The following is a 26,926-nucleotide window of genomic DNA, read 5'->3' as shown; positions in this document are numbered from 1 at the left end:
CTTGACAAAGCATGACCTACCAGGAAACTTTCTAACCCTTCTCTCTCTGTTTCTCCAGGCAGCTTGAAATCCACTCTCCAGATGCTAAGCACACGGTGATCCTAAGGAGCAAGGACTCAGCCACTGCCCAGGCCTGGTTCAGTACCATCCATTCCAATGTTAGTGACCTGCTGACCCAAGTGATTGCTGAGGTCAGAGAGCAGCTGGGGAAAACAGGCATTGCTGGGAGCCGAGAGATCAGGCATCTTGGCTGGCTTGCAGATAAGGTAAGGAGAATGCTCCCCCAGGAGTAGACATTTCCCCCCCGGGTTCTCCCAGCACCTGTTGCAACCGTGAAGTCAGTTACCTCGCTGCACAGGCTGGATCTCTCATTCACAGGCTCTTTGGACTTCCTGTCCATCTCCAGCAGGCTTGTGTCATACATGGGGGGCTGTGTCCTAATCCGCTTTGAATCCCCCAGAGAGTCCAATACGTTGCAAATTGCAGGTGGTCACAGAGTCTTTGTCGAATGGATGAATGAGTGAGTAGATGTGTAGTTTGTCACACATATGAAGGTCAGGGAAAATAACTTGAAGGCACAATGGAGCTTTTTTGCCTTGTGAGGTAAGGAAGTGGAACAGGTTGCTTAACGAGGGAGTTTCTGTGAGTTTTCATGAACCTGCATATTAATAATGTGGATACATTCATTTACAAATAATAACAATAACAGCAAAGAGTCCTTAGCAACTACCAGGTGTGAACTCTTTTGATATATTATCTTGTATTTTATCTGTGTTCTTAAGCCAGCAGGCCCTGAAGGTCATCATTTGTGAGCACCTATTTTGTGCAAGGCACGGTACTAGGCAGAAGTGAAGTGTATAAGGATGAGTGAAGATTTAATCTTTGTTCTCAGGGAAGACAGCTACTGTGGAAAAGGACCTGGGTCATGTTAACACTGTCACTCTGATTTCTTTTCCCAAGCTACATGATACGTTGAAGATAGTAAAACTCACTTTGCAGGAGTCTGCTGGGAGTTAACCCTTCTCTTCATTTCAAAGGATTGAACCTTTGCCATTATCCCTATACCTGATTGCTGTCCCTTGAACTCGACCTGGAGTGCTCAGGAACACGGGGCTTTTGGAACAGTCTGACCTCCCAGTGACTCACATTGTAATAGGCGGTAAACGGGAATAATGATTGTCGCAATAAACAGCTTTCCTGCCAGTGAACCATGTCATCTGAGCAGGCCCAGTCAAACAGCACTTGAAAGTAATACTTGAACAGAGCATTAGGCTGTTTTCCACCATTGTTCTTTGTTTGCACCAGTTCATGCCTGGGTCTCAGCCACAGAGTTCAACACAGAGTGGGCTGTTTGATTTGGTGTTGTCCCATCTGTCACAGATTTCAAAGGATGAAAGGAACAATGCAGGTGGTGGTAGCACCCAGAGTGTAATAAACAAAAGCCACAGGTAGCCTCTCGTGACCTATGTGCTGGGGTTCTCAATGAAAACAATACTGCAGATCAGGATGACAGCATTTTAGAAGTCAACAGTCTCTAATACTCTCTACTTTTTACTCCCTCCAAATGTGTGGGGGATCGTTCCATTGCATATGACAGAAAGCTCAACTCAGCTTGAGCAAAAAAGGGATGTATCACTTTTGAGAACAGTGAACAGTGCCCAAGAATCAGCTGCAGGCATGGTGGGATCCAGGGATCCAAATAACGATACTAGTCCTGCTTCCCGTCTTTTTGCACCCTGCCCACTTCATTGGTGTACATGTAGGCAAGCCCTCATCCTTGGCCCAACAGTTCCAGGCTTGTGTTTTCCATTACAGCCACCTGTCTGCCTGAATAAAAGCCTTTTTGCCCTTATTGTTCCAACAGAAGTCCTTAGATTAAGCCTGACTGAACTGACTTAGATCAGATGTTCACCCTGGGTTGTGCTGGGATCAGCCTCACCCAAACCTTGTGCCCTGAGAGATGAGGAGAGGTGGTTCTCCAATGGCAAGTTTGGCTGCTATGCAAGGAACAGACTGAATGGATTCTGGGGAAGTCAAAGCAGCAGACATTATCTGCTATAGGAGGAGGAGAGGTTTGGGATAAAAAGATGTCCTCACTTGCTTAGGGCCCTGAGTAAATTGGCAGATGTCCTGGAAATCTCAGGGTCCTGGCAGGAAGTGGATGGCAAACTCAAAAGTGATGATTGGAAGGAATTTAATGAAGGGATGATTTGTAAGGTGTGGCCAAGGTAAGGAAAACCAAGAAGAGATGGATAAGCACTCCACTGCCACCCCTTAATCTGAAATAGCAAGGACAAGGAGCAGTTACCTGAAACTAGCAAGACTCATAGCTACAGAAAAGGGCCACCACTAAGAGCTATGGTCTTTGGGAGGGAAGTATAACCCCTGCGACCCCGAGCACTGATCTCCTGCTGGTGCCTCCCATTGGCTGAGGTTGCCCGGAAGCCAGTGGCAAGGGAGCCCACTTGATGCGTTCTGATAAGCTCCTTCTCCAAAGGCAGGAGCAGAGTAGAAAAGGGTAGAGACTGGACCTGGAGGGTCAAAGGGAGCTGTCCAGCACACATATCTACCTCCAAGTGACTGAGATGCTCTCAACTCCTGGAGGTTCTTTCTTTTTTTCCATCTCTTTTAACACAAACTTCATTACTGTTTGGAAATGTTGGAAAATACAATTGTGTCATTATTAATGATGTTGACATTTTTTCCAAAGTTTCCATTTTCTCGCTTATACGTTGTCTGCTTGTCCCATATTATCAGTAGACACATTATTAGGCATTTCCATGGAACAGTAATAAAAGCTCATAAAAAGCTCTTTTTGGTTTTAGAATAGTATTGTTCTTATAAATTCAGGTAACCATTACAGATGTTTCTTCAACTTGTATTATACATTGTATTCCTAAGAGCAGTAATGATTTACCATAGACAATTATCAGAAGCAAGAATGTCTTTTATTGCCTTCAGCTTCAGAACTTCTCAAAAGATTACCATAGATCAAGTCCTAAGGAAAAAAATCCAGGCTGGAATCTTTTTTGATTAAATATTTAATACTGAATCCTAGTGTGGAGGCATACACATGGTTTTCAGCAAAATGTTACAATGAATGGCAAATCCTTAATACTGTAGCCTTCTTATATTATCACAAATATCAGAGAATTTGCTTGGTATTTGTAAAGATGGAAAGTGTGAGCCTATATATATTCAGCTGTAATTTACCTTAAATTGATGTCCTTTGTCTTTTCCTATGCTGTTAATCTTTGGTTTTGTGATTAATAACAGCAGCTCTGGGACATGGTTTGAACACATTAAATTTAATTTCAGATTTTTAGAACTGGCATTTACATGAACAAAAACAATATGAAACAACAACAACAACTTCCCTTTTAAAATCCTGTCTGTGCTAATCCTAAAACCTCTATACTCCACAGGAGGAAGACTTAATATTAATGCCATTCTTCCCTGTGAGATGGTTGAGGGCTGGAAGAATGGCTCCCCAAAATGGCTAGTCCTTGAGGTAATGAAGAGAGTTCAGTGCACTCCAAGAGAGGAGAATGAACATAGAAAAAAGTGGAGGTAATGGATTAATACAGCTTGTAGTGAAGGCAAGCTAGAGACTGATCTAAAGGGAGGTGAGGGTTCATCAAACACATCTGGCACCTTGGATGGCATCCAATTATGATATCGAAAGCTGGACAGATGATTTGAATTTGATGGTGGGCAATAGGGAAGCTTCATATATAATATAGGAGAGAAGGGACTCAGAGGTAATTGCTAGGGAATGAACATTCCTGTCCCCCCAAATCCATATATTGAAGCCCTTATCCTCAAGGTGATGGTACTTGAGGGTTGGACCTTTGGAAGGTAATGAGGCTTGGATGAGGTCATGAGCGTAGAGTGCCCACGATGGGATTGGTGCCTTTCTTAGGGATGAAGAGACCAGAGCACTCTCTCCACCATGTGAGGGTATAGCCCAGGACAAGGGCCCTCACCAGAACCCCATGTTGGCACCCTGATCTTGCACTTTCAGCCTCCAGAACTATGAGAAATAAGTGTTTGCGGTTAAGCCACCCAGTCTATGGTGTTCTGTGATAACAGCCTGAACTACCACAGTGATCTAAACCGACCTCTTCTTTGTACAGATGAGGAATCTGGGACCCAGAGAATGGAAGGTGTTTGATCTAAAGTCACACTCTAAATTAAGATACGGGAATAATTAGAGAGTGGAACAATGTGATGATAATCATGATTTCTTTAATTTTTAGAAGAATCCACTGCAGCTTATGCATTGCACCTGATTTTAGTCTTTCCTTGATTGAACTCTCCTAGCCAGTCTCTGGACTCCCTACAATGTCAAGGTCAGCACTGGGCCAACAGCCTTTGAGCTGGAGCCTTTTTTTTTTTTTTTTTTTTTTTGGTCTCCTTCACTTCCTGGTCCTCTGAACTATGGCAGTAACAGTCCAGGCCCTGTGCTGCTTTCCCTGTGAGTACCCTTACCTGTAGATGGGTCAGGTGTACCAATGTGGTCTTTCCTTGGTTTTTCTTGGTCTTAAAACTTTTACCTCCTTACAAGCCCCAACCTACCCCAAAAGGGCCTATAGGTGCTAATCTTCACCCGGAACTGTAAAATATAATATGCCCCAAACACAGTGTTTCAGTCATTGTTCTTTAATCTTTTTGCAGCTATTATTACTGAGGTGTTTTCAATGGTCCAATTTCAGACAAGAGAAAAATAAACTAGGCTCTGACTCTCTTGCTCCTTAGAAAAACACTAATCAACAGGGACATGGCAAAATTGTTGGGTTCTGTTTTCATCAGGTGTTGCCTTTGCTTTACCTTGTTATCTTAGTTTGCAAACTATTTCTTGTCAGATGAAAAACACAAAAACACAACACAAGGAAACAACAACAAAAAAAAACCCAGTCGGGAGCTCTGAGATGCAAATTCAATTCTCAGCTTTCCTCATTTCCACTTCAGATTTTAAAAATGGGAACATTTCTATAGCTGTGCCTCCCCAGGGTGTTACTGGAGGAAGGGAAGTTGGTAATTAGTATTTATTGTGTGCCTAGTCTGTCGCAGGCAGTGTGCTTTAAATAATTCCTATCCTGTGAGGCAAGCTTGCAGAAGTTGAGTAACTTCACTCCTCCAGCAAGTGGCAGGGACAGTGTGAGCCCTTCTTTCTAATCCTCAAGTCCAGAATTTTCCACTAAGCTGAGCTCACAGAGGGACCCAGAGAACATGTGTCCATGTGCGTGAGACCACCAGAATCCAGAGTCAGAGCAGTTCCACATACCAAAAGCATTGTTTCATAACTAAGAGGCATATCAAAAGAATTCCAATCTTTTATGTGTTTTTATGAAAGTAAAGAGAGGCTTCATCCATTCAGGCTGCTGAAACAGTGTGGTAGACTGGGTAGTTTATACACAGAAATTTGTTTCTCAGAGTTCTGGAGGCTGGAAGTCTGAGATCAGGATGCCAGCAGAGTTGAGTACTGGTGAAGCCCTCGTTCTGATTTATAGATTCTTGTTGTTTCCTCACTAGGCAGAAGGAGAGGAATGGTAGCTCTCTTCTTTTCAAAAGGACACTAATCCTGTCATGTGGGCTCCACCCTCGTGACCTAATTACCTCCCAGAAGGCCCCACTGCAAATACCATCACATGAGGGCTTCAACACATGAATTTGGAAGGGAAGGTATTCAGTCCATAGCAGGGGGCACTCACATATCAGGACAGTGCAACCGTTACTAAATTCTTTTCCTCCTATCTGCTTCCATCCTAATATTGAACTACTTTCATTTCTTCCATGAGCCTAAAAGAAAAAATCCAAGAAGAGATTCCCTCTTCTCTGTTCTTCCTGTCCATTCTTGACTATGTCATTCAATTACATCTGTCTGGCTGGTCCTAGTCTTTATAGTCCACACAATAATCCTCTGCCCTTCTCTTCTTTCTTCCCGATTTGTACTACAGAAGTCCAATGAACAGGTCCAACAAAGACTGAAATTGTCTTTAATATGACAGGTTAGGGGAAGACTAGAATACACACACACACACACACACACACACAGAGAGAGAGAGAGAGAGAGAGAGAGTTGGGCTTGGTTTGACTGTTTCCAGTATCTATGAATTCAGTTATCATGGTTCAAGTCGATATCCCCAGTCTCTCAACAACACAGTTCAAATTCCAGTTACTGTGGTCTATTAACTGCAAGTAATTTTATAAAGTACAAACTTTCCTGCCAGCTTTTCATTCAGAAAATCACTATGTAAATAGCTGGTGTGCCTCACATTGTGACCAATTCCGTGACTTGTCTCACAGTTGTCTGTGATCGGTCATCACATGTCTGTTCATTCACACACAGACTGTGGAGTGGGTAGTGGTGTTTCCTCCTTGTTTCCTGGTGATAAAGTTATGACATTTTATACGAACGAATAATAGAAAGGGGGAGTTGTCCAAAAAAGATGAAACTACAGTAAAATGAAAAGTGCTAATTGTGGAAGTGAGCTTCAAATCAAACGTAAATGGAATTATAGAAGAACTAGTTGACCATGGGGGCGTAGATGCCGGTGCTATTCAAGAGACTCTTGATATGAAGCCAGAAGTCAGTGAAGAAAGGATGAAGATGCCCCAGAAGAAATGAGAAGCTTCACAGCGTGGGAACTCTCAGAGACATTTCACATCACTGAAAGTAGAAAGGATAAAATGTTGCTGGCTGATCCAGACTTAGAAGGGAGTAGGATGGCTTGTCAAGGCGTGGAAAAGACGCTCGCTCAGAATCCTAAGTTATGTGATGAGGAGAAGGCAACAAGCACTGTTCACACCACTCTCACATTTTGGACAAAGAAAACACATTAATTCTCGATCTTTCTAATGGTTTAAGGGAGAGATTACTAAGTAAATAGGTTTTATTATTTTTTTTCATTTCCCTATATATTTACAACTGACAATAAGACAATTTTTAATGTTCTAGTAAAAAATTTTGAATGTCCAGAGAACAATACTAATTTTTACAAGTGATTGAGATCACTTGGTGTAGTTTCAGCTTGCACATTTTATTGTGCAAAGGCAGAACTGTCTCTCTCCATCTATCCAACTCGCCCCATATCTGTTTCTCCATCCATATCCATCTCTATCTCACTCTCATCCCTCTCTCCATCCACCTAGCTCTCTGTCCCTTTCATCCACCTCTATCTATCCATCTCCCATCTGTCAACATATTTTCTCTATATTGTCATATATTTCACTAGACCGTCATTAATTTTCAGTTCCAACAATAGCAATTTATTCATCCCCCCAAATTCCACGTGACTGTCACCACCCAGGTAATTTCATCCTGTAGCTGTGTTGCCCAGCTATCTTAGGGGAATCTCAAATGCAAATATAAAATAGCCTTGGCCTGAGTGAAACAGGCTGCCGGTAATCAAGATCTTGACAGTGTAATTAAGGGAACGATATTTCTGGAGCCTCTAAATATATCAGCTCCACCATCTGCCTAAAAATCACCTACGTAGGAATTTCCCACCACTTCTTCCAGGGAGAAAATAGTCTCTGACCTGAGGGAACTCCCATCTGATAAATAGAAATAGAACTACTGTCCAGGCTACTCCTGACTTGCACCATCCCTAAATCAAGACTGTTTGTTATGCTAGGAAACACAGACTGTTAATGCAATTAAGTGCTAATGGGCCAGTTGTGCTGCTTTAAAAGGCAGTCATCAAGTTCCTGCGTGAATCACCTCTGAGACAGAGCAAGACTGAGGAAAACCGGCAACAGCTTGGTTATCTTCCTGTGAGTCTTTCACTACGAGTGCTGGCGCGTGAATGCAAATTGCCCCCATCTTCCATTCTCTGAAAAATCAGGGATCTCAAATTGGGGCGGGTGGGTGGCAGAGAGGCAGCTATCACGGAAGGATGGAAATAGGCCCACTTTTCTGCGTGACTTCACAGTGCAGTTTAGTAATGGGAGTCATTGTCAACCAGGGTGGACGTATCAGCACTGCCCATCTTGTTCCTGTAGGGCTGATTCCCACAAATTCATATGAGCCCTACTCGATCTCTTGGGAGAGGTGTGTAGAACTCAAGATTGAGAGCTCCTATGCTGGTTGTATGGCCAGCACTCTCTGCTAACCTGTATCTTATTGGTCATTACAGATCACCCTGCCTTTATGAAATAGATCTTTTCCAGAAAACCTCTCTCTCTTCAGTAAAGAAAAAAAGATTTTCCTATTGATTTCCAGTACTTGATTATTCTGATCACCTTCTATTCACCCCCTTGGTGAAGGAGAGACCCCACCATAATAAATAGCTGGAGATGGCCGAACCCATGACACCAAACACTGGATAGAGGAGCCTGGCAGCAGCTCCCTAGTTACATTTACTCAGAGCCTGGGGAGGATGCTGCAAGCCTTGCCAACCACACAGGGCTTACTAGGGGGCAGAGGGAAGCAGCAGGGACCGTGAGACAGGCTTTGTAGTAACAAGTGGGTGAGGTGCTCTCTGGTTCCCATGGGAATATGGGAGTGGCTTGTTTGAATCATTTTGCAGGCTGTGGGAGAAGTAAAACCCATTAGGGTAAGGACTGGGGGGAGTACAGGGAACTAGGGGGGTGGGCATATCCCATGAGAGCAGGAGCCCTGGGAGGCTCAAAGAGGTCAAGGCAGCACCTGAAATTTTAGGCCTTATGATACATTGATTAATATCTTAGGATTCTTTAGAAGCCAAGTTGGAGATGGCAATTCTTGGGGAGGGATTTACTGAGACAGGACACTCAGGAGAAATCTGTAAGGCAATGGTTGAAGCAAGAGAGGCAGGGGAGGAAGCTAAGCAAAGATGTGGTATCAGCTAGAGTCTAGCCTCATCCCAATCCCACAGGGTGCTCCGGCGCAGGAAGGGCAGCATAGAGCCCCCCACCTTACGTGGGACCGTTGGGATTTTACATCCCTGTGTGAGTCAGCCCCTGGCTGTGGGCTACTTTGCAGGTAAAGAGAGGCCGCTCCTGTCTGCCAGGGGCAGCTCTCTAGAGGAAGAGAAGGCTTCGACTGTGGGCAGTCACGATTCACATCATGTGAAGGCTGAATGCTCCAACCTAGAGCAGGGACTTTTGGCAGACGACCAACAATATCTACTGTAATCCCTGGTGTGTTCACGTAGGGAAGAACATTCCAGCCCACGTACACAGGGTCTTCAGGGGGCAGAGAAATACCGATAGTAGCCACTTCTGGGACATGCAGGTGGCTCTAGCCACCACCTAGAAGTTTCCTTTTATTTACAACTATATTCAGATCCTAGGCATTTACTCATGACTTTCTCCCCCACACCATGGAAGAATTATTTTTTAATGCTTTGAAATTCCCAGTGTCATTTTCAGAGTCCCTTTGCAGTCTTATATTTTTCGCTTGGGATTTTTATTACTTCTAATAGGACTAGACAGCAATATTACAAATGCAATGCAAATTAACAGGTTTCATTTTTCATCCTGAAACTCTTTTGAGTTGGTATTTTCAGGTTTTGTAAGCTGAATCCAAGTGATTAAGTTTGAAGTTCTTTATTGATTTTATATACAATTAGGAGTAGAAATACAGATGTATCTAGAATTCTGGGATATGATTTAAGAACATCCACATTGACATAGGGCCTGAATCAAGATGAAAATGAGGGTCTTTACGGAGTCTCAGAGGTCAAGCAGGATTCTCAGAATTACTCTTACTCATTTCCCTTTCATAAGGATTCAAGGAGAGACCCTAAAATATTCCTCGATCTGATTCGGCCCTGCAGATACAACCTTGCAGAGAAAAGAGGCATTTTCTTATTTAGGTTTCAGTGCCTAGACAGTGTCTGTGTTGTCAAATGAGTGAGTCAGTGAACTAGTGGTAGGAGCCAGAAATGTATTCCCTGTTACCAGTAGACACTGCAATAGATTTCTCTGAGAACAAAGTACAATCTCATTTGTATATTCCACATGGCTTTGTTGGAAGACGAGAGGAGCAGCCCCAGGCACCTGACCCTCATTTCTGTGTTTTAAAAAATCATCTTTCCCCATGAGACTTCTCGAACCATAAACTCGGTGTAACTTAAGGGATTCCCTTATTTGAAAATGTCAAGCTTCTCAATTTTGAGTGAGATGCAGGAGTGATGGTCTTTGAGTGGCTGTTACGTTTTATGAATTTATCATCCTTCCTAATGAGGGCACTAGATTAAAAGTCAGAAAAGGAGGGTTCTAGACTCAGGTGACTAGTTGCACTGTTACCCCTGGTAAATAACACATGCCTTACTTAGTCCGTGGATTCTAAGAATCGGCTTCTTAACAGAGCTTTAGAGCTAGGAGGGGCAGAAAAAATAACAATATGAATTGGCAATTTGAAGTGACTTGACCATTATCACGTAGCTAGTTTGCATGAAGTATGAAACTAAAATTCATGTCTCCCTGATTTTCAGCCTAGGGCAGAATTTGCTCCACCCTGTACACCTCACCATCCATGTAAAGTGTCCTAGAACAATTCAGAATTCTGCAAATGTGCAATCCTTTTATTGCTGCTTTGCCATCGGGGAGTGCGAGGCCCTGCTGGTCTGGAACTTTGGTGAGATGGGGGGTCGGGATAGAGATTGAGAGTACCTTCTAGAGAAGATCAAAGGGTGGGTGAGAGCTCTGGGAAAATAAGAGAATTGAAAGAGTGAAAGCTTGGGGAGCTTTCAGGAAGAGAAGACTAGAGGAGAGTTGGTTTCTGGTCATGATGACCCATTGGCCAAGGCCTTTCTTGCCCTAATTAGAATGGACACTTTCCTCTTGGCCTGAAAGACTTCTAGAGTAGCATGAGCAATGCTAATTACACTTGTCTGTCAAGATACTTTATTTTGGCTCATAAAATATGTGACTGTGTTGTTCGTCTACCTCTCCGGCCTCCCTCTCCTATCCCCCACCTCGCCACTCCTCTTTGTTCCACGCACAAACGGACTAAATCTTGTGTGAACCATACTCTGATTCTTCTCACTTGCAGCTTCCCTAGACTCCTCACTAAACCTCCTTTTCCCTGGTTAGCCATCTGTCTTCGGGCTGCTTTCTGCCCATTAGCACAAATGGGTTTGAAAGGGAGAAATGCAAATCAACCCAATCTTTACCAGAGGCAATGGGGAAAAAAAATATGTCAGGGGCCTCCACCAGTGAAGAAGGACCATGTGGGCATGTCTGTGTTTCACAAAAACTTCAGATGAACATTGTTTTGTGTACCCAGATCTCCCAACACAGACACACGACAACCCGAAGTCAATAGTGTCAGTGCTCGGAACACGTGAAATGTCCTTGGTGTGTTTGTGTGTGTGAACACAGTGGACACTGTAATCGTCTCTGTCTTCGCTGTTGAATTCAGGAACCAAGCGTTTAGGCTAAGGTGAATTTAGGGAACCTAGAAATAAAGGTTGGAGTCAAATAAATCCAATAAGAACTAACTGAATGATTGTGTAGGAGGCAGGGAAGACTGGTGGGGGGTGTGATGAAGCAGGATATAGAAGGGAGAGCAGGGCTTGGGACCTACCTGCATGTTAATCCCCGCTTTGCTACTTACTGGTTGAGTGACTTCCGGCAAGTTTTTGGTTTTTTTTAAGTCTTTGATCCTTTGTGTCTATAAAAAAGACATTAATACTTACCTCAAAAGAGAATTTATATGGTTTAAATGAAATAGTTTATGTCTCTGCCTGGCACAGGGCCTGCGCATAGCAAGCAGTAAATTGAAAGCAGGATAAGAAGGCAGGTAGCTCTCTCTTCTAAGCAGTAGTTTCGAAGTGTGGCGTATATAGAGGCCTTTAGAAGTCCCCAAATCTGCGAATGCTACTAAAATATATGTATATATTTTCTCTTATTAAATGTGGTAGAAAGGATTTGCCCTGGTCCTGTCACCAAATTTCTGACTTCACTGTGTGACTCAGAACTACCAAATCAGTATTCTATCGTTTAATTTATCTCTAACTTCTGTTTGCTGGCAGAAAACCATCACTTTCATAGTCAGTACCGTCATTTGCCTTTTTAGGCCGTTTTCCGAAAAGAAATGGAGTAGAGTGTACATGTATGGTGTGTGGGTCTTGAATGACGTCAAGCAGGAGAAAGCAGAGCCAAACTGATGGGTGTGGGGAGGGCAGTCAGGCCTCACCTTCAGAACTGGCCCCTAGCAAACTTGCAAGTGACTGCCAGTCATCAGCTTTCAGGGTCACACACAGTAACAACTGTATTAAATCCACGAAGGCCAAAGGTCTACTATCTGGTAGACTGAAAACTGAGTGAAAATATATACCCAACAACAGTGCTGCGAAAATTAGGAAGGGAGGAAGAGCAGTATAAATTGTGGTTTCTAGGAAAAGCTTGATAGGAAAAATCAGACTTGAGTTGGTCCTCAAAAAGTGAGAAGATTTGTAGTTAGCCTGTTTTTTAATTTCACAAAGAAAGTCCTTAAATAAAGGAGCTTATTACATGACGCCTGGAAAAGAGGTCATAAGGCATAAGCACAATTGATTGATTGTAAATCAGTCTCAATTTCCTCATAAACAGAATGTAAAATCCATATATATGTGTATAATTTTAACTGAGACCCTATTATCAAGCTTGTAGAGGTAATTCCATATTTAACCAACTCTAAATTATAAAAACACCTTTCTAAAGTTTATATAAATTTGATTAAATAAAGCAATAAATAATAAATCATTCTAAAGTTTAAATAAGTGAACGTATAAAAATGAATTTCAAGCAAAGGCATTAAATAATGTATTCATAATTCCTGTTTCTTCTTTTCCCTAGAAGAGATCAGAAGCTGAAGGAACAAGTATTTGTTCAAAGTTTAGGTTCTAATACATAAAGTTGTATTTTGTTGTTTTCTCCATTTTATATTTAAGCTTTTTTTTTTTTTTTTTTTTTTTTTAGAGAGAGAGCAGAGGTGGTGGGGAAAGGGCAGAGGGAGAGGGAGAGAATCTTAAGCAGACTCCACAGCCTGATACGGGGCTCAGTCTCACAATCCTGAGATCATGACCTGAGCCAAAATCAAGAGTTGGACGCTTAACCAACTGAGCCACCCAGGTGTCCCTATATTTAAACTTTCTTTGTAGCAAACAAGAACCTTAAAAATAATTGCTGGTTATTCAGGTTTCTGGGAACCTCACCCTGTCCCCCTATATTATACTGAGAAAGAAGACTTTAGAATTGTAAAAGCCAACTTTTTTTTTCAAAGGTTTTACTTATTTATTTGAGAGAGAGAAAGAGAGAGAGAGTGAGCACAAGCTGGGGGACTAACATAACATAATAAAAAATTAAAAAGAAAAGGAAAGAAAGAAAGAAAACAATCCAGATACGAGCGCTCTAAAGGGAATGGGGAACATGAAGGTAAGGGGCTAGGGGAGCTATTCTAGATAATTGTTTATAATGGGCAAGGCAGTGGATTGGAAATACCAAGATGTTCTCCAGGAACTCACCAGACAAATGAGCAAGATAGACATGGAAACTAGGAATTTCAAATATACATGCTCTAAATTTCTGTGTGGAATCTGCCAGGGCTCGTAGGAAGGAATCTGCTAATTGCACCTAGGAGCATAAGAAAGGTGTTAAGTGGAATCTTAAGGATCGGGAAGAGAAAGACTGTCTTGGTAGCAGGAATTGCATGTGCAGAAGCTTCAAGGTGCATGATGCATGGCCTCATTTAAGAATAGCCATTAATCTTGGGGGGCTGGAGCACTGAATATATATATTCAGGTTATGCTGCCTTTCTTAGCAACACCCTTAGGCGGTTGTACCTTCACTCATATGCTGCTGTATTGTATTTTTAGAATTATTCTTTAGAATTGCCGTTAAAGACAATTTCTTAGCAATGTATGAAAATTGACTCTAGAGTCACATGGGCATCCCTCTTGGTCTAAATGCGTTCTCTCTCTTTTTTGCTTTCGCCCTGCTTGGCTCAGCTCAGCACCCTCCATCCCTTTAGACCCTGGTTCCTGCCTCTCAGAACTAGGTACCTGAAGGTGAGTCTTGAGCCTTGGAATATAGGTGGGCACGGTGTTGTGCCAGCTGAGGCTGACCACCGGGGACACCACACCCAAAATGCATGAGGAAGCCGAATGGCATAAATTCTGAAGGAAAATAATTCAGCATTTGTGAGTGCCTACCGCTGGGCCAGGTGCTCTGTTCTATTTGGCGTTAGTTCTAGTGAGATTTACTTATTAATTCCATCTTCACCCAGTAACGTAAATCTGCAAGCTCACGACTATCCTTCTTTTAAAAAGTTAGAGGACTGTAGCATAGTGCTTCTTATGAAATACAGCCTGGGGCCTTATGTATTGTACCCAAATAAATTTAGAAGTGAACACTTCGGTGTCTCTCCCACAACAGTGTTCTTCCTTGGTAACTTGGAAATACAGAAGTTGTAATAAACGATTGTCTTGATCTGTTTGGGCTGCTATCTATAATAAAATACCGTATCACAGACTGGGTAGCTTATAAATAACAGCAATGTATTTCTCACAGTTCTGGAGACTGGAAGCCCAAGATCAGAGTGCCAGCATGGGCAGACAAGGGCTGGCTTCCAGACTGTAGTCTTCTCGTCGCGTCCTCACGGGGGAAAGGGGGCAAGGGGTGAGGGAGCTCTGTGGAGTCTCTTGTATAAGGGCACTAATTCCATTCACATGGGTCCCACCTTCCCGACCTAATCACTTCCCAGACGATGTCACCTTGGGCATTAGGTTTTTAACATATGAATCTGGAGAAGACGCAAACATTCAGATCATAGCAACAGTGAAATATTTGCATTAGGCCTTTATGAGGTGATTTCATGTCTGTTTGCCTTAGTACACCTGAGAACTCACTGATTCCATAGCACGTGACTACCAGAGCACAGGTGAGTTCTGTTGTCTTGATGAGTGAGCCCCTGCCCGTGTGCAGGTGCGCTCAGGTTAGAGGTGTGGGCCACCTGGCTGTGCAGGAACCACATTCCCTTTCAGGAAGGACACAGACGCCATCCGAGATGTTGTGCCTGCCTCATGGTTGTCATGGTGCAAAGTGCTTATTGGGATTCTGCCAAGAAAGGTGTGATCATGGAGAATAAAAGCTCCTCTAAAGCTCCTCTTTGAATCATGCTGACAAGAAAGCTGATTCTCGGTGTTAGAGTGATTAGTTTGACCTTTCATTTTTAAGTGGTTTTATGAAAATGTGAGCCCTGCATGCTCTGTAATTTTAAACATGGAGGCTTTTTTGTTTTGTTTCTTCTTTTTCAAACCAGGCCTACAAAATCCGAGCTAATCTTAAACACCCATGTTGGATCGGGTCATCATCTCCAAAATCACCAGCTGCCAGTGGTGTCTACTCATTGTGCCATCCTTAACGAAAAGCAAAGTGTTAGTAAAAGCATGAGAGTCCTACCCAAAATGTCCTGTTAAATCATTACTTAGAAACATGACAGGCATAGAGATCTGAGGAGGCCTTTCTTTCCTAATATAATTTTCCTGTTCCTACTAAAATTTGTTGTCCTCCAGGAGGGGTGATAGGAAGAGTGCGAGCAGGATTTATGTGCCAAATGATGCATGGCAGGGGGTGATTTGAGAGGTCCCACTCTGGGGAGAATAGTTTTTTGTCTTTTTTTCTTAAAGATTTATTTATTAGAGAGAGAGTGTGTGCACGTGCACGTGAGCGAGTGAGCTGGGGGAAGGTCATAGGGAGAGAGAGAATCCTGACGCAGACTTTCTGCTGGGCAAGGGCTGGGGAGCTGGATGCAGGGCTTGATCCCAGGACCCTGAGGTCATGACCTGAGCCCAAACCAAGAGTCTGCTGCTTAACTGACTGAGCCACCCAGGTGCCCCAGAATGGTCAGTTTTTTAAGGAGCTATTTATTACTAACTTTAGAAAGAGCTAAAGGAAGAAATTGGTAGGAAGGAAAGAAGAACAGAGAAAGAAAAGGGAGGGAGGGAGGAAGGAAGGAAGGAAGGAAGGAAGGAAGGAAGGAAGAAGGAAGGAAGGAAGGAAGGAAAAAGGAAATAGAAAGGAGAAACACATGCTGTAATCATTTTACCTCCATTGGATTTAAACCAGTTTATGTCATTCAAAGATAGAAACAGCATTTGGATTTAGAGACCTGCTCTAACTATTTTCACCCTGACCTTGGAGCTGCTTGCTTGGATCCCTGATGAATGATATTTGATTCCTGGAAATACGATAATGCCACTTGTTTCCTCATTTTGGGTGATAAACCCAATACATTCTTCGTGTGAGCAGAAAGGCACGTCGATAACTGCGAAGACCCACGGGTCCTGTAAAGGATTTCTCCTCCCCTCAGTTTTTAATGAGGTCCTGTAATTGTCGTCTTCCCCAGTGGCTACTTTGAGCACAGTGTGGTAGGCATGTGCTCCAGAGCCAATGCCAAGCTGCTGACCCCTGCATTTGATGAGGCCTCAGCTGAGACTCTGACCCAAGCTCCAACATAGTGTCGGACCCATCATGTTGATTCTTGGTTCTGGTGCTAACATGCAGCTCCTGAGTTGCATGGTGTCCATATGAACCCGGGCTCCTGCAGTGCTTATGCCGGACGCATGAGGAGATGAAGTTGGGAGGAGGACAGCAAGACGCCCTGTGCCCTGGCATCTCAGCCGTGAGCAGGGAGAATAGCTGTGTTGTGGAATCACCATTTTGTAGCTTATGGGAAGTCATAAGCCATCAGGAGGTGGAAAAAAACATGCTGTCTTCTATCTCCTCTTAAGTAAAAAAAAAATCCCTCCACATCAGAGAGGTGCTTTATGAACTGAAATGGGGAGGAAAGTTGAAATGTTTAAAGAGTCAGGTAATAGTTTTTATTATCCAAGGGAAGCTGACTTCCAGCCCTGCTGTTGAGTAACACTAGATTTAAGAGCCTCGGGCTTGGCCATGGGGACTGACCACAAACAAGGATACTGGTGATATTTCAAGGCAGTGCTGTGTTGTCTAGTTTTTTGTTTGTTTGTTTGCTTGCTTGTTTGTTTGTTTATTTGTTTTCAGGAGATGGCAGGCCAGAGCCAGGGCACAAAAGGGCATGCTACTCTGGCCTGGGAAGCAATTCTTCAAAAGGCAGTTGCACACAACATTTCTACCAGCACATTCTGTGAGACATAATCCTGTGTCAGAGAAAGAGTTGTGCCACTTTTATTCCTGGCACGGCAACGGTCTCCTAGTTCAGGACAGATCTGTTGGACTCACTGAGGAGCTATGAATATTGGTTGGAAGAGCCATGCTACTAACCATAGCTATTTGACTTCGGGCCAGGTACTGCTCTTAAATTTGTTTCAGATGCCTCATTTCCCAGATGAGAAAACTGAGGCAGAGAAAAAGTTAATAGCTTTGCGTGATATTGCTCGGCTTCCCCTCAGCACTAAGGTTATATGGGAAGGAAGTGTGCCGGCCCGGCGCCCCCAGTAAACAGTGGACACCGAGCCCGGGGACCCAGTTCGGATGCTCAGACTGCGTTTGGGAGCTCTTTCTTCTCAGGTGAACTCTCTCTCGTCTCTCTGAGCTTCTGCATCCACGCCTGGAAATGGTAGTGGTAGTCATGCTTGCGAAGGCACTTTGTAAACTGCAGAGCCCTGTGTAAATGTGTTATTAATTTTCAAGACACTGTTCTCCAAACTCTGTTGTTACAGGGTTTTTTGAAAAGGGGTCACATAAGAGTAAAGGAAGGAATGGAATCCATGACCAAATGACTTTGAAGCAGGGGCGCTTGGGTCGTTCAGTCGGTTGAGCTTCTGACTTTTGGTTTCTGCTCAGATCATCATCTCCTGGTTGTGGGATTGAGCCCCATGTCAGGCTCCACACTCAGCACGGAGTCTGCTTCAGATTCTCTCTCCCTCCCTCTTCGCTTCTCCCCCTGCTCATGCGCACGCTCTCTCTCTAAAATAAAGAAATAAGTAAAATCTTTAAAGGAAAGGACTTTGAAGGAAATGCTGCATTTTGCCATTAATATTTTGCTTGTATCCAAGGCTCTGAGAAGCCCTGATATAAAGAAATTCATTTTAATGTGTTTTTGTTCTGTTTTAAAGATTGATTTATTTATCAGAAAGAGAGAGAGAGCACATGAGCCAGGCCGCTGGGGGTGGGGGGCGGGAGGTGGGGGCAGAGGGAGAGGGAGAGAGAAATTTTAGCAGACTCTGCACTGAGCATAGAGCCCAACGTAGGGCTCAATCCCAGGACCCTGAGATCATGACCTGAGCCGAAACGAAGAGTCAGCCACTTAACCGACTGAGCCACCCACGTGCCCCCATTTGAATGTGTTTAACGCCATGGTTCTTGAATGAATCTCAACCATTATAATTTTCCTCTTTACCCATGTAGAGTCAGACGTGAAGAATGTCACCTGCTTATTTTGTATGCATGTTTATAAATGTTATATTCATTCATTCACCATCATGGATGGAGCCTCTAGTGAACAAGCAGCAGACTGTGGTGTTTCTCGAAAGTGTTGTAGGAGCTGCATCAGAATTGCCCGGATAGGGAATGGTGCTAGTTAAAGTGCTAGTTAAAGTGGTAAAAACCCACCAACCCCACTAATACACAGAAGGAAAAGCCATCCTAAGAGTTCTTCCACCAAACATGAAGGAACATCACCATCTCTCCGGCCTTGCCTTTTTTGGTAACTCTGGGGGTTGGCTTCCCATCCCTTCGTGTCTCAGAGGTGATTATTCTTTCTCTGATTTAATTTTCTTCACAGATTGTCATAGGGAACACTTTTTTCTTAAAAAAAAAAAAAAACTCTGCCAATATTCAGAAATAATTTAAAATAATAGTTCTAGTTTTTTTGTTGACTCCCCCCACCCCCCAGAGCTTCTAACTGCTATTTGATAACTTTTGATTTTGCTGCTTCTCTCTTTTTTCCACTCTTTGTTCTCTTGCTAATAGGTGGCTAAAAGTGACCATTGAAGAAAGATCTAATTAATTCCAAGCTGAGTGGTGGATAGGACTAATAACAACTGGCATTAATTTCATAAGTGTTCTGTTCAGCATTATTAGGAAAATTCAGCCAATTTTAGTTGATTGCTTGCTATAGGATTTGTCTTGCTCAAGGGTGTTCGTAGGCTATAAGTGCAAGACATAGTCCCTGTCCTTAAGGAGCTGATTAATGAAGGAAATGGCAAAGTGAGAAGTTTCAAAGTCGAGTAGTGATCCACAGAGACACTGTGCAAGGCAGAGCACAATCCTATTCGATTAAACAACTGTATCAGTCTTTCTGTGATTAATTAAGAGGTCAGGTGGGCGAAGTACATTGGTCCAGCCCCATGGAATATTCCAAAATAAAAGATTTGGGAGGAAAATACGAGTTTAGTAAGTCTCACTTCTGGTACCCTGAGGGATGCATGTTTTCTCATGGGGCAGCAGGTCTGTGCTATGATTCCAGACCATATGGAGCCAATTTTTCAAGTATTTTCTACAAAGCTTGACAAACATCAGGCAGAGCAGTGGCCCAGCATTGCTGGAATGTCCATGCACACAGACAAGTAATACGACATAAACTGAGACACATCTCTTCCCTCCCCCCAACCCCAAGCAGAAAAGGAGGAAGAGTAAATGAGAGGATTGATTTGGTTTGGTTTTTAGCCATTTGGGTAATTTTTTTCAAACAAATTTTCTTTTTAAAAATTCATGTGTGCTCATTGTGAACACTATTTTCCATTCATTTTTCAGTGTGATTATGGACATTGCATGAGTGCCTCCCATGGGGATGGGAGGCAGGATGGACTGGAACTGCTAACCTTCGCAGCAGCACAGTGTTCTGTGGCTCAGGGCGTCCGGCTCCAGCTGGATGCCTGGTGGCGGGACTCTGGCTCGCAGGTGGTCGCTTGATCACCCTCACCCGTCTTTGGTGAGAGAAATGCTCTAGCACAGAGCTGTATACGCGGTCTACCCCATCATCTCCCTCAGCCTAAGGAACACGCAGCATGAACTACACAAGAAGGAAGCAGGCAGTTCAACACTGAGTTCTTCCTATATTATGATCTTTGCTTTTTCTGGGCTTTTTTTCCTTGCCCACTTCTTATTTATTTTGTTCTACCTCTTATTTTTCCTTTCTACTTATTTTGGAAATTATATAGTCTTTATATGTTCTTTTAGTAGCTACCCTGTAATTTTTTATATGGGCGTATGATTTAAAATCCAAGCAGAATTGATATCTCTAACCCCTTCAACTACAAGGATCTTAGAAAGCTTTCACGCCACTCCTGTCTTCCAGGTTATTTTGTCCAGGGTCTTGTTTACCACCTCCTTTAACACTCCCCAGACCGATTGTCTCTTTTGTTATCCAGCGGTGGTACTGGCTTGGGTTTGCCCGTGAGTTGACTGGTTTCTTTGCTCCCTGTTGTTCTCTAATCCCACTCCTTCCTTTGGGATTCAGTTTTTGTTTTGCTTTTTTCCAGAAGCACTTCTTTAGTGCTTGTTTGGTTTTCAGCAAGAGTCCTTGTCTATTCTATGTGTATGGCTTCTAATACCTTACACAGACTTCTACTACACATCTGTGCTTTCTTGTATTATAGTGCATTGGATTTGTTGACCGGGGCCGCCATAACAAAGTACCGCAGCCTGAGCGGCTGAATCAACGGGAACTTACTTTCTCGCACTTCCGGAGGTTAGAAGTTGGACACAGGTGTCAGCTGTGTTAGTGTCTTCTGAGACCACTCTTTGGCTTGTGGGTGGCCATCTTCTCCCTGTGTCCTCACATGTTCTTCTGCTTGTGTGTGTCTGTCTCCTAATCTGCTCTTCTGACAAGGACAACACTCAGTGGATTAAGCCCATCTCAAATGACTTCATTTTACCTTAATTGCATCTTCAAAGAAATCTTGTCTCCAAATACAATCACGTTCTTAGATACTAGGGGTTAGGACGTCAGCATATGGATTTAGGGACCAGCGGAGATGAAATTTAGCCCATACCCTAAGTTCTTAATGGTCCAAGAACCCCATGTGCTGTGTCTGTTAACGCATTCTCATGGAGGATTTTCATCACATGTGCTTTGAAATTTTGGACTATGAGCTCATCTCCACTGGGTGTTTGTGGGAATACCATGTGCGTGGGTTAAAGGTGTGTCCCTACGGAGCAGCTTTATCCAGAAGGATCTACCAGGTGCTGCCAGTTTCAGTGGCTCAGGCCAATGTTTATGATAATTACCCAGCTTGGGGTTTCCCAGATCATGTAGGCTATAGAAATATCAACCCCAGACCCTCATGAGTCTTCTCAGCCTGTGGTTATAAAGCTTCAGAGGAGAACTTTTATCCTATTCAAATTACAGGACGCTGTGAAGACAGTTTTTTTTCTATCTACTCTTTCACTAGCTGTGAAGCCCTTAAAAGATTCAGATTTATGCAGAGACGTCAATTACAACCTCTCACCTTGTAAGCATTGCCACCCACAGAGTTGCCCAGTAGCTAATCCTATGTGATGCTAAAACCTGTTTTGGGTTATGGAGACCAATTACCTCTCCTTCATTCTATCCCAGCTTGCTCATAGCATCAACTCATTGCTTCACATCACTTCCCTCTTTTTTTCTTGCACCCGAGGCTTTCAGATATTCATGTCTGATTTTACCCAGCATGTTGAGGTGTTTGTAACACAAGAATTTTCAAGACATCTAGTCTTCCATTACCAGAGTAAAAAGTTAGGATTAATTGAGGGAGGAGTGACGTCCTTATGATAATAGTATTCCCTTCCAAGAACTGGATATTTGTTTGGATTTTCTTGGTGTCCCTCCATTGGGTTTTTAAATTTTTCTTTGTGTGGTTTTGTACTTCTTTCTCAGTTTTCTTTAGCTATTACACTTAGCTTAGTAGATGACTAGCTGATCTTAGGATCTTTTTTATTTCAACTCTTACTGACTTTGCATGTATGAAGGCTATGATCTCCATATGTCAATCTCGTTCCTAGCTAACCAACTCTTCTGTTGTTTCTGTCGGTTTTCCAGTTGCCTCTCTTGGGTTTTTTGGGTATGCAATCATCTCAGCCCTAAAATATGACACTTTTACCTCTGTCCTCCAATTTTTTATGCCTCTATTTTATTTCTTTTGCTAGATTGATAGTACTTTTGTAACAGTGTTATATAATAGTGAGACTAGAGAGCATTCTTTTTTTTTAAGATTTTATTTATTTATTTTAGACAGTGAGAGAGTGTGTGCGTGTGGGGGGGGAGGAGCAAAGGGAGAGGAAGAGAGAGAATCTCGAGCAGACTTCGAGCTGAGCGTGGAGCCTGAGGCAGGCCTCAATCTCTCACGACCCTGAGATCTTGACTTGAGCCAAAACCAAGAATTGGACGCTCAACTGACTGAGCCACCCTGGCGCCGCAAGATAGAGAGCATTCTTATATTTTCCCTAATTTAAACAGGAATGCTGCTGTTGGCTTCTTATTATGCTTGGCTCTGGCTAACTTGGGGATTAAAGTGACTGACATTTATGTAAGTCTCCAGAATTTTTTTTTTTAAAGATTTTATTTATTTATTTGACAGAGATAGAGACAGCCAGCGAGAGAGGGAACACAAGCAGGGGGAGTGGGAGAGGAAGAAGCAGGCTCATAGCAGAGGAGCCTGATGTGGGGCTCGATCCCATAACGCCGGGATCACACCCTGAGCAGAAGGCAGACGCTTAACCGCTGTGCCACCCAGGCGCCCCAGTCTCCAGAATTTAAAAGCACTTTCTTGCACGTTGTCATGTTGAACTCTTACCACCTGGTTTTATGAGACACAGAAAATATTCAGTTTGATCAATTTTCTTTTAAAGACAACTTATGAAAAATTTTCCCTGAGTGGCCAGTGACCTTCAATTATCTGAGCAGGTGGGTTTTATCCGCTTTTGGTTACCAGAGGTAGTGATAAGACCCACCTAGTCACAAACATCCTATTGTCTGTTTTCTTTTCTTTTCTTTTCTTTCTTTTTTTTAAAGATCTTAGCTGTTGTTGTTGTTTTTTTTTTAAGATTTTATTTATTGGAGAGATAGAGTGAGCGAGAGAGAGAGCACACATGAGCAGGGGCAGAGGGAGAGGGAGAAGCAGGCTCCCCTGCTGAGCAAGGAGCCCGATGCGGGCCTCCATCCCAGGACCCTGGGATCATGACCTGAGCCAAAGGCAGACACTTAACTGACTGAGCCACTCAGGCGCCCCTATTGTCTGTTTTCTTGTTGAAAACCCAAATCTGTCTTCTTCTCTTCAACGAAAAAGGAACTAAGAAAAATAAAAAAGCAGTGTAATGTTTTGGACTGAAATATATATGTCTCAGTATAAACTTTTAGAGTAGTTACTATTGCTTTAAAGTGTATAAAAAGCACTGCAAAGTCCCAGTCTGGTCTGTTTGTCTTTATGCAGTTGGCCTTCACTGAGCTGCTGTGTAAGGCTCCTTTGTAAGTTTTGTGCACTCCTCAAATGTGCCCAGCAGTGGGGGCTAGTGAGGGAAAAATCCAAAAAAAAATCCGACTGACGTTCTACTTGCCAAGCTTCCTGTTGTGGATGGTGGCTGGAGCCTGACCCCACCAGAGGAAAGGGCTCTGTTTCTTCAACGCAAAGGCTTTCTGTAGCTAAGTGGTGTACCTGCAGGGCTGCGTCTTCCCAGAAGAGGGCGCCTTTCCCAAGTCTCTCAAAGCGTCCATAAGGCTGATACCACAACCCCTGGGTTAAACTCAACCCCCTAAAGCATAATTCCACACACCATCATGTAGTCTCACCTTAGAGCTGTACCAGGTTTTTGTCATTCGTCAGACTTTGTTTAAGAAATATGAGAGAATCTTTATAGAAGGTTCCCTTTTATAACTCTAAGTTCTGAAACATGATGCCATCTTCATCACCATCAGCTAGGCATCTACTAAGCAGGGATCCCTCGTAAGCACTGGATAGGAAAGGAGCTGACCGCACAGCTTAGCATGGCTACTTAACAAGCACTAGCCAAGCTTACATTACATCGTGAATGCACGTTACGCTTAGCTGAAGGGAAATTTCTGAGCACACACGAGCAGGGGCAGGGGGAGACGCGGTGAGGGGCCCTGGGAACTACGTATTCCCATCTCTTAGTCTTGTAGCTATTTCCTGGGAGTTTGGCAAGCCTTGTGGAAGACGGAGTAGGTAAAATCTCCTTCCAGAGCCACTCATGAAGAATGCGGAGCACACTGACTCCTGAAGGCAGGTGGAGGTCCTGTGCCTCCGTCCACTGCAGAGGACTCAGCCCGGCTCTTGCGGCTCTTCCACAGTTCGGAGAAAGGGAACTCCCGAGTCAGCACTGAGGCGTCTAATAAATACAGAGGTGGAAGGAATTTTATACATCTCCCACTCTGCACTCCTCAAATATGAGGAATGTCCGTTCAGGAATGTTCTGTCCCACCCCAGGAGCACAAGCTTGTCAGTGGGAAAGTAGAGACAAAAATGCAGTATGGGGGTGCCCGGGTGGCTCAGTCGGTTAAGCATCTGACTCTTGATTTCAGCTCAGGTCATGATCTCAGGGTCGTAAGATCGAGCCCCACATCTGGCTCTACGCTGGGCCTGGAGCCTGCTTAGGATTCTCTCTCTCCCTCTGCCCAGCCTGCCCCCACACCCCCCTCTCTCACCCTCTCTGAGAAAAAAAATGCAGTATGGACCTCATCTTTGGGATTCAAGAATGTCACTGCTTGTGAGGTTTCAAGCACTTTCACTCCTTCAGTAACAACTTAACGACATACATACTGGGTGTATTCATAGTCTCTGGAATAGTGACGGCTTGACTAAAGAAGCACATCTTACTGGAAAAAAGTGCCTGGCTTTGAATCCTGAATTCTGTCTGTCTTACCCAGAAATCGTTACTGTTGTTCAGTCTTTAGAGCGGATGCTTCTATTTGTGGAATCGTTGGATGTATGAATATAAGACACAAAAGTTGTAAGCTTTCATAGGCTAATCAGTGGTCTGTGGCAGGACCACATGAGAAGAGAAGAGGTGATATTTGGGGAGACGGGAGAATGGGCCACTTAGCAGTGGAGGCCTAACTGACAGGTGATGGAGAATCAGGCACCGAGATCTCCTCCATGAGCCATGAGAAAGCAAGGGACGCCATATGCAAAGACGGTGAATGGACAGATGCAGAAGTACTTCTGCTGCCTTGCCCCTTTTCAGAAGAGCTGGCTTAGCTTCCCTCATAGTCTTTGGGTTCCACGAATCCTCTGCATCCTCACCTTCTACTCTCTTTGGGCCCATATGGATCATTTTTCCTTTTTCACAGTCAGAGTGTCTGTACCTAAGCAACCTGCCCCTTGCAGACTCTTGGACATGGAACCTCCAGGGGGAATGGGATTCCTTTTCCCCAAAGCCCTAGCCTGGCAATGCTCTCAATCCCCCTAGAGAAGGGCAGCAGTAACTCTTCTTCATCATCCATAGTCAAAACCCACCACTGGGGAGGTAGGAACTTCGCACAAACACTTCCTAATTCTGTTAGAATGAGCTGTTCCTGCAAACAATTAGTGACTTGCTCACCAAACTGAATTTTAGGTCTGAACATTTGAGGTGATTTCTGAATGAAACTTGAGTCCCATAGAACCTCTGGGTATTGTGGCACTCAGCAGATGCCCCTTCTCACCCTGTGAGCAGAGAGCTCCCCTCCTTTCAGGTCATGTTCTACAGGGCAGTGGTTCTCAAACTTCCTCCTGCGTCAGAATCACATGGAATGTTTCTTGAACACCTACATGGCTGGGCCCTACCCCAACAGTTTCTGGTTCAGGAGTTCTAGGTTGGGGGCGTCCAAGAATTTGATTTTTAACAAGTTCACAGCCAATGCTAATGATGCTGGTTCTGAATCACACTTTGAGAAACACTGCTTTAGAAGGGCGCCTTTCAGAAAACAAATGATAACTAGAGAATGACTAAGAAAGCATCCAGGGGTCCTTCTGAGGATAATAGAAATATTCTAAAATTAGATTACGGGGATGGTCATACAATGCTATACATACAATGAGATTCACTGACCCCTGTGCTTTAAACGGGTGAAGGCTGTGGTTTGTCAGTCACATGATAATAAATCTGGTTTTTAAAAGTCATTATTTAGAGTAAATTGCAAACAACATTTTTCTTTCAATTAATTAGAATGAAATGGGAAATACCCTGTGTTTTGCATAGTGTATGAGGATTCTCCAGAGAAACAGAACTCATAGGATACACACACACACACACACACACATACAGAATGAGAGAGGCCAAAATCTGCAGGGTAGGCGGGCAAGCTGGCCATTCTGGCAGGAATTACAGCTGCATTCTTGAGTCTGAAGGCAGCCTACAAACAGAATCCTTCCTCTTTGGGGGCCCTCAGCTGATTGGATGAGCCCCTCCCACATGATGCAGGATAATCCCCTTTACTCAACGTGCACTGATTTAAATGTTAATCACATCTAAAAAAAATACTTTCAAGGCAACACCTAGACTGTTGGATCAAACAACCCTGCGCCAGAGCCTAACCAGACTGACATATAAAATTCACCATCACACACAGTAAAAATACTGTTTTGTGAAACTGTTGTTTCCATTTTCTCTCACACACACACACACACACACACACACACACAGGCAGGCATCTGGGTGAACTGGCTCCTGGTTTAAAATGTCTTCATTACTGTGAGTCACCCATGAAAAGATACCGAAGCCTCTGCTTTAGGACATATCTTCATAAAGTGGACAAAACGAGCCAGGAACAAAAAGATCTGCCTTAATACTTTTGGTAAAAGCACACTAAATGGAATTCAATGAAATCTTTTTATGCCTTGAGCTTAAAGACCCAGTGGAAAGAAAGTAGTCCCCAGACTCTGGGAGCCTTCTCTGGCTATCACCTTTATTACTCCAGACAGCCATATGCTTGTGACTGTCTGAGGGCTTGTAATGCCAAGCCGGGGATGATTGAACCGAGTGGAAAACACGTGTAGGCTGGCAGGCACATCCTGTAGACAGATCAGGATGATTAAGCAGAGCTTCCCTCTGC

At 43.5% G+C, this 26,926-nt stretch overlaps 1 protein-coding gene across 1 annotated transcript in view; it reads left to right on the top strand.

Moving 5' to 3' along the window:
* The window catches only part of SNTB1 (syntrophin beta 1), a 218,948-nt gene that overhangs the window by 134,643 nt on the left and 57,379 nt on the right, over positions 1 to 26,926 (top strand). Inside the window, exon 3 of the mRNA XM_026495500.4 lies at positions 59 to 266. Coding sequence (XP_026351285.2) covers positions 59 to 266 — 208 coding nt within the window. The remainder of the gene's footprint in view (positions 1 to 58; positions 267 to 26,926) is intronic.

The sequence above is a fragment of the Ursus arctos genome, unplaced genomic scaffold, assembly GCF_023065955.2.
Source record: "Ursus arctos isolate Adak ecotype North America unplaced genomic scaffold, UrsArc2.0 scaffold_6, whole genome shotgun sequence".
NCBI lineage: Eukaryota > Metazoa > Chordata > Mammalia > Carnivora > Ursidae > Ursus > Ursus arctos.
This window is presented reverse-complemented; position numbering and strand designations above follow the sequence as displayed.